Raw genomic sequence first — 8,651 nt, 5'->3', positions numbered from 1 at the left:
AAAGCAGCCTATCCACACCTGAACTGGTTCTTTCTAGAGGCGTGATCCTCTGTTTCACTCCAAGGGGACAAAACAGGCTTCGAGTGAACATGACAGATATGATGCAACGAGAGAAAAAATTTGTAACATGAACTTTCATACAACTTGGCACCGCATACCTCCATCGTTTCTGTACCTCTACAATTAACTCAAGTACCACACAACAAAAGTTTCACAAAAGGCTTCAAGTGCTCCAAAGGAAGTTTGTCAAATACATACACATTGCTTCCTTTTGCTCAAGGACTTGCTTGTGAATTTCACTCGATAGATGCACGAGAAGGCAATGGGGGTTTCAAACATTTCCATCTGGTGGGTAAGAGTAGCTTTGGACATTCTTAATGCCTTCACAAAGACAAAAATGTACATCAAAACCTCAAAGGCATACCTTGTTCTGACTCAACGTGAGGGCTCTGAGAGTCCGGAAAGACATCAACTTTTTAAAGACCCATCACATCAAGTCGCAAATCCACCCATTATCTGCTACACAAAGAACCACAGCATACAAATACCCAAGTTCTCCAATGCTCCCAAATGGTCAATACTTCGATTTGTTATTGCAAAGCTGTAGAATTTATATGTCAATAACAACTGAATCCATTCAGTACACATTTCGTTGCAAGCTTTGAAGTGCTTTGACGCCTCGGATTTTTTATTAAGAAGTGAATAAGCCGAACCCAATTTGACATGGGCAATTAGAAGTTGCACCCCATTTCCACTCTCTGCATCCTTGAGGGAGCTCTGAAAATAGGGAATGGCTTTCTTCACTTTTCCAGCTCGAAGTAGTAGCATCCCCACCTTGTCACGGAGCTGTAGCAGTCCTACTTTGTCAAAAAATTGCAGCTGTCCTGCCTTGTCCTCGACAAGAACTGATTGTGGAGAGCAAGCCAAGCACTCATCTAGCATTTTCATTGCTTTTTGAAACAGCATTGCAGCATGCTCGAAGTCCTTTCTCTTTTCTGCGATTGAGCCAAGCTGCACCAGGTAAAGCGCGGTGCTACGAGATATTTCTTGGTGGTCCACTGCATCAACTGCCTTTCTGAAATAGTCAGCAGCATCCTCCAGCTTTAATTCAGAAGAGGCCATGGCAGCTCTTATCAATGCAGTAAAATGATATAGACTTGATACTTCGGTGCTGTTGATAACCTGTTCCAACAATGGCAATGCGGCACCACTCTTCTTCTCATATGATAGTAACTTGGCCATGTCAAGGTTCATCCTTGCCATCTCTTCAGTCTCTTTTAAGTACTCCAAGATGGGCTTAGCTTCATTATATTCCAATAGAGCATCCTCATACTTCTGAAGGTCACAGTGAATTCCTGACATTAGAGCCCTTACCCTCCCAACTTGGAGTGAGCTTGGACCATAGCATGTCATGTAGCCTTCAAGAGCTTTCAATGCGAAGCTCATTGCAACTTTAGGGTCTGACGCATTCCTACAGGCTGTCCCTGCCTTATAGTACAAGGTTGGAAGTTTAGGACTCCCCTCCTTTAATGCCTTCTTCCCTATTCTGATGGCATGCTCAAAATGCATTAGCGATTTATGATACTGTCCACGAAGGCTCTCTAGCTGACCTAGTATGTGATGCACACTCACAACAAAAATATCATAGCGGCCATCGCGACTCGTCCCCTTCATCTGTTTCAACACCGAAACACACTGGTCTAACTGTAGCACAGCACTATCAAACTTTCCCAATTCAACATAGGCAGATCCCAGGATAAAGAGACACAACCCATGTTCCCACGACCCTTTAACAAGAGCTTCAAGACACTTCAAAGCTCTTTGTGCATATCCAAGGTACATGCCAGGCTCCTCCCCTGCAGCTGCTAATGACTGGGCTAAGCGAAGCCGTGCTAAACCAAGCCTGAGATCAATTGCCTCTGCAAATGGCTCTAGCTGATCCACCAACCCTTTTAGGGATTTTAAAACCTTTCCTTTGGCCAAGCCATCCTTAAGATCTTTCATTTGTGAAGTGAGGGTATCCCATGCTGCCTGACTTGCATCCACACAACCCACCTCAGGCTTCAAATCACTAGTTTCTTGGGAAGTCACTGTGCACAAGTCTCTGCACTGCCTCCAGCAGCTTGCATGAGAATATCTGTCAGAATAGAAATGACACCCCATGCTGCCACTATGGGCCTTGAGGCATTGCAAAGAGATTAATCTAGAACAAGAGGACGATACCTGCTTGTACAAAAAATCATGCATATGCTTGCTATCTTCAGTCAATGGAAGCTCCATATCATTGTTGAAACTGAAACAAGGCACGCTACCCATGTTTTGTGTCGGACTTTTTGCCACACAACCTTCACGTACTGCACCTCCCCGGACAAAACGCATGCTGCTAAAGAGTGACCTGCGGCGCTGGTGAGCAATAAACCTCATCGCATAAGTGGAAGAGACTTGGAGACTACAAAGCTGTGTGCTTCAAGAGGGCCTTGGTCTCACAAGCTTTTCCAGGGTAGCAAGGTTGGACTGCAGATGGCCACGCATCCATCCAACTGCACGCATTCATGTCGAAACTACGACTGCAGACATGAAAGAGCTTCACCAGTAAGTAGAATATCTCCCAGAAACTACAAGCCACCATACAAGAGCTTAACGATCAGTCCCAGGACAGAAGAAACGCCTTCAGATTCAAGACAAGGGGATACGTAAGAGCCAGACAGCGCGACGCGCGAGGACGCCTGAAAATTCTCTCACGGAAAACAATTCACACCCCCTTCTCTGGTCCTTGCAGCTTGCTTGGTAAGCCTAATGGCCGTTAAGGCAGAGGCTGGGGACATTGGGGAGGAATTTTGTGCGTGTGGCCATACGGGCTTTGGCCAATTAAAACGTGGCGTCTGTGTGGTTTTTTTAATGTGGACTACCTACATGCATACCTCTGGCCTGGGTTAGTGGTGTCCCATTACTCTCCTGCCTTCAATGTGTAAGATTCTTGCTAGTGCTAGCCTTTGGCCTTTCTTACAGATTTGATACATGCATCTCGGATAAGTTGTGTGAATGATTGATACATCATGGACAACCTCTTCACATTTTACGAGGCAGCTGTACATGCATCTTAGATGAGTTGTGTGAATGATTGATACATCATGGACAACCTCTTCACATTTTACGAGGCAACTGTACATGCAAGACAACTACAATAGTCCTTGGCAATCTTCCTTACACTTATGATGACATAGTGGACTCGACTTTTGGAGGGCATATAAGACGGTCTTTTCAACACGATGGATCGGTGGTGTTTGAGCATTATACCCATTTGTTGATAACGTGGTTACAAATGAGGGTTTTGTAAGAGAGTCGTTTGTATTTTCATGATCCTAGGGTTGTCCTCAACATCAAACCTATTTATGTTCTTTGTTGAGACCATATCCTCTTATTTGTGATGCAGTATTCCACAAATTAGAGAACTCTGTTTGCCCTTCTAGAGGGTGTGGGTGCTTGTTTGCTCAATTAGGAGTATATAGGTGATACTATTCTTTAGTCGAGTAATCCTTGCCAATCTTGGATTCTTTCCCCCAATCATGGACAGATTTTGTGTGACTAGTGGTGCTCTCATCAATTGGAGCAAGTCACATGGGATTGCCATTGGAGTGCAGGGTGAGTGCTGCCAGTGAGGCAAAGCGGATGGCTATTCTTAGCTTGGATCGAGGCAGTCAGGTGTTTCACATTGGGATTAATGTCTCCCCTCATCAGCACTTTTGGCCGTAGTTCTGTAGTTTATTGGTCAGAAGATGCATCATTAGTCATCGTCAAATTTATCATTAGGTTGTCTCCTTGGTGGCCAACCAAGTGCTTTTGGCTATAGCTTGGCTCACAGCTTCATAATGGATTGTGCATTCAAAGAGATGTCTAGACTACATCATCTCATTAGAAATTTCCTTATTGTAGGTTCAAATATCTTGTAGGTCATACCTACAATTCTATTAGAGTGCATAATGATGAGCAAACCCACAAAAAGAACGAGAGATGGAGAGCCATGTCTTACTTTCTAAGCGCATTCTTTGGGGTTTGTTCCCTAGCAATAGACATGGAAGGTCTTTTTGTTAAAGTTACGCATCTCAATTGAATGTCGTATGTGATCCCAATTATTTTTATTCTTTTTGCTTTTTTTACATTTTTGACATGAGAATTGGGTTGGGCGATTCATGTGAGGGGTATATAAGAAACCCCATCCCCAATTGTAATTTCATTTGATTCATTGTCAAGTGTGTTGTTTTGGTGGACCAAGACACTCGGCAATAATTCAGATTTGTGAAAGGTTGTTGTCATTAGAGTCTCCTTCACTGTCTTCTTGGAGTTGTCTCCTTAGCTTGGTCCTCAAGAGCCACCTTCAACAAGTGGATTGGTTTGTATCTTAGTTGATAGCTCCTTGTCAGCTCCAATGTAGTGCTTTGTTGCTCATCTCATGGTTTCTACAGCAGCTTCTGGGTGATTATAGTTGCCTCTTCTCCCTCATCTTTGTCATCAAATGCTCTCTCCATTTTGTTTATCCATTGCCTTTTGTTGTAAGATCACTCGATGTTAAGAGCTCTTGTCATTGCAAATGTTCCATGTCCTTTTCACCCCTATTGGCTTTTGGTGTTCACGTTTTTGGTTTATAGTAGTAGAGTATGCTTTTAGCGAAAGTGCCTATCTTTCATACACTGCTATCATTTCCTCTACACTTCGCTCACCAAGCCACTAATTATTCTCTTTAGGAGTGGTTTTTTAGCCTCGCTTTCAGTTTTTTTTCAGTTTTCCATGTGGCTAGTTGTATCCTGTCGCCTTCAGGCTTGCTTTGTAATCAATGATGTATTTTGCCCTGAGAATCGGCACCATTTGAGTAGAGGGTTTTTCAAGTGATATTTCTTTGCACGCAAGAGAGACATATAGATAGATTTTATTGTCATCCTCGGAGGTCAAATATGACCTATGGGACCAAAGATACATGTGATACAGTATGTATGGAGCTGATAAGTGATTCTTGATGCTCCAGAATTGTGGTGATGAGAGTCGCAATGGAGATCCCACATGAGTGGATCTGATTCTCATGGTCTTTAATGCACTAGTAAGTTGGACCTAAATCTATTCGGTTAAGCAGCTTAAAGATGGTTTGCAATCATGTATTATTCCTATAAACTCTTCTCACCCATGTCAACATCTTGCATAATGCCACACACCTTCAAGATGCAAGGACGTGATTTCATTTGAAAAGAAGTCCTTAGCTCCTTAGTTGACATCTTTTGAAAACAACCAAAATTTTCATGGCCTTGACATATTAGGCATTAATGCAATCGATGCACTCACAGCGACAACATTATGGGTAGTACGCTCATCAAGCACACTTGTGCTTTTTCTAGATAAACACACGTGGCATAGATGTGGACTAAAGCATGATGTTGGTTTCTAAGAGCCCCTACGGTCACCTTGCATCCTTACAAATTAGCCTAACATCTTTCCCTACCCATGCCAAGCATACCTTGCAATCAACAATCCACTCAAATAGGTGACATTCTACACAAGGAGCTTGTGTGTTGTGCTTTTTGTTACGATTACCACATTTGCATATTACATGTATTAAAGCATTACCAAGCTCAATGTTGTTTTCCAAAAGTCCCGAGCATTAGTCTTACATGTATTAAAGCATTTGCATATTACATGTATTAAAGCATTACCAAGCTCAATGTTGTTTTCCAAAAGTCCCGAGCATTAGTCTTACAATGCATTATGAAAATATGTTGAGGCTAGGAAGAATCCTTAAATAGAGAATATAAAAACATAAAAAAACATTCTTGTATGCATAAGAACCCTCAGTCAACTTTTCTTTTAAGATGATAATTTATTGTCACAAGTTTTTGGCATATATGTGATTAAAGTAGCAAGTTTTTGGCATGTATGTGATTAAAGTAGGTTTCCAGTGGAGCACAAAGAACTCAAAACAATGGCCATACTTGATAATGAGGTTGGAGTAGCCATATCCACCAGAGAAATTTGGAAAAAATGGGAAATAATGGCTCTTAGAAAAACCAAATTAAAATTGCAACTCGCAGATGGTTATGTAGAGAGACCTATGGATATACTGGAACAAATAGTTTTAACATCTTGTGGGATAGAATACGAGCATACATTTACAATAGTAAATTTTGGGAAAGACGACAATTTTGATATCATTTTGGGACATCCATTCATGAGACAACTTAAAATGGTTCAAGATTGGAGCTATGACCATATCTACTTGAGACATAAAGCGACAACCAAAAGGGTGAACATAAAAGCTATAGAGATGTCACAAAGATACTTCTTGAGGAGTTCGATTCAGTAACCATAAATGAACCAAAAATCGTAGCATGGCTGTAAACCAAAACACACCTTTGGATGTCCGAGCTTCAAAATATGTAAGTTTAGCCAAAGAGGATTGTATTCTAGAAAGACCAAAAGAGGACAAAGAGTACATCCCAAAACCATTTAATGAGGATTCATTTGAGCCATTCGGATGGAACTAAACCTTGGCCACTCTAGATATGTGTGTAAATGAAATAACACCTACAAAGTTTTGTGATGAGAAATGCTATGCCACAGTTCTCTATTTTATGATAAAGGTGTTGAAGGAAGCTAATGAAAAATCTGAGGATGAAAGCAAAAAAGGTGAGACAAATGAGTATGTCATGAATCATGATGCAAAAGCACAAACAAAGGAAGGAAAGCAACCACAAAAAAAAGTTATCATTAACATACATTTAGAATCAACAATAGTTGTTTCAAGAAGCCGACCACAACCGAAAGTAGATGAAGAAGCAGTGTTTCCAAGTTCCACATCAGATGTTCAACAAACTCAAGATCGAGACAAGAACAAGGATAAGGCAAAAGATCGATTATCTCCTACAATGATCAAATTTAGCTTATCTAGAGAAATAGGAGTCAAAATTACATGTTCACCTATGATCGATCCTTATGCTACAAATAATTTAACATCTTATGGTACTTGGACAATGATTGGAAAGCCACCAATTAAAGAGCTAGAAGAAATAGTGTACACAAGTTCTAAAACGCCAATTCCTAGCTTTGGCATGGTAGAAGCCGTACTCAAGTTGAGTATTGGGGAGTTCAAGGACACTTACCAACCATAATAAAAAAAGATAATACTAAAGCATACACTAAAGAAAATCAACCTCACAAGTCAACTTTACCTTCATCCATCAAACTTGCTACACAACCTCTACATCAAAAGCCAAACCATTGACAATGCAATAAAAACCAAAGCAAAAAGTTTATCAACCAAAATTTCTATCACAACTAAGCCTCCAAAAAAGTTGAGAAAAAAACCAAGTGTTATTATCCAAAGAGCACATCAAAGTCAAAGATACAATTTGAATACACCAATTACAAGTTCAACCTCAATAATCAAAGGTAATAGGGTGGGTAGCATCAAATGAGTCAATCACTACTCAAGGCTACTTTCAAGGAAACACTAATGTTCGGGCCAAAAAGCCCAAGGTAATAGCCTGGACCTACTCACCTCAAGAAAAATTTCTACAAAGAGAAAACCGAGCTATCAATGGAAGACAAACACCTTAATTAGGAAAAAGAACAACCACAAAAGGCAAAAGAAGAACCCTCAAAGAAACAAGCAATACGAATGTAAGTATGGGTACCAAAGTCAATAGACTTCTAACAAGCTACCCAATAAAGACATGTGAAGCAACAGATAATTCCAATCAAGCTACTCAAAGCACAAGGATTCTATGAAGGTAACTCTCAAATATGGTTACCAACAGTAGTAGCTCAACTTGGAACAACTAAGATCAGTCATGTATCACCCAAAGGAAAACAATCACAACCAAGAGCCAACAGAAGCCAATCACAATTGAGGGTGATACAGCCTTGAGATGGATACCTCGTCTTCTACTACAAAAACAAGGCTTTTACAATGGTAATAATAAGATATGGATACCAAAGCGTAGTGTCCATCAAGTCATATAGCAAAAGGGAAAATGTAGAAGACAGTCACACGAAAACCAAACCCTCAACAATAGAAGCCCAACTTCACGTATCAACTAGAACACAACATGTATAAAATACTCAAGGAAGGGGGGAGTGTCATCAACTACAAAGCAATTTCAAAGTCAAAGATCAACTTTAGAGACAAACCTGAAGACAACCCTAACGACTAGATTGCACATGGTCGTGTCAAGGGATGATACAAGCAAGGAAGGGGGGAGTGCTCATCCATTTCAGCATAAGGGTGCTCACCTAGAGGTCGGAGGACATATTTTTAATATATTTATACTCTATTATTTTTCCATGCTAGTTTAGCTATACTATGTGTAAATCCTAAGTCTAGAGTAGCAATCTATCCTATTTGTAAAGACCCATGTGAGCTTGGCCATTGGCCATTTAGAAGGCCCTAGATATAAATAATAATAACCTTAGTATGAAAAGGAGGCTTTTTTGTGGAGAATGAAAGGAGCTTTGTATATGTGTTCTCAAGTGGCCAAGCAGCTCTAATTTGTAATCAACTTTTCTAAGGATTGGGTAATCCTATTTCCATTCTGAAACTTGTATTGTGTTCCTTGTCTCTTGTACTTTCATATGGGTGTAAGCATTGTCAGTTCTATTGAAGTTTGTCA

At 40.5% G+C, this 8,651-nt stretch overlaps 1 protein-coding gene across 1 annotated transcript; it reads right to left on the bottom strand.

The window, feature by feature from the left end:
• Nucleotides 1–209: 209 nt before the first annotated feature.
• LOC147438399 (protein KINESIN LIGHT CHAIN-RELATED 1-like) lies at nt 210–2,860 on the bottom strand. Its single transcript, XM_086487697.1, has one exon. The coding sequence runs from the start codon at nt 2,422–2,424 to the stop codon at nt 520–522; it is 1,905 nt and encodes a 634-aa protein (XP_086343823.1). The 5' UTR covers nt 2,425–2,860; the 3' UTR covers nt 210–519.
• Between the last annotated feature and the right edge of the window lie 5,791 nt (nt 2,861–8,651).

This window comes from Adiantum capillus-veneris, chromosome 17 (genome assembly GCF_014529385.1).
Source record: "Adiantum capillus-veneris isolate H3 chromosome 17, ASM1452938v2, whole genome shotgun sequence".
Classification (NCBI taxonomy): Eukaryota; Viridiplantae; Streptophyta; class Polypodiopsida; order Polypodiales; family Pteridaceae; genus Adiantum; species Adiantum capillus-veneris.
The sequence above is the reverse complement of the archived record's forward strand: the minus strand, read 5'-3'. Positions and strand labels throughout refer to the sequence as shown.

Bases quoted from the DNA above. Each gene is read 5' to 3' on its own strand.
- LOC147438399 (XM_086487697.1), bottom strand. From the start codon at position 2,424: ATGAGGTTTATTGCTCACCAGCGCCGCAGGTCACTCTTTAGCAGCATG.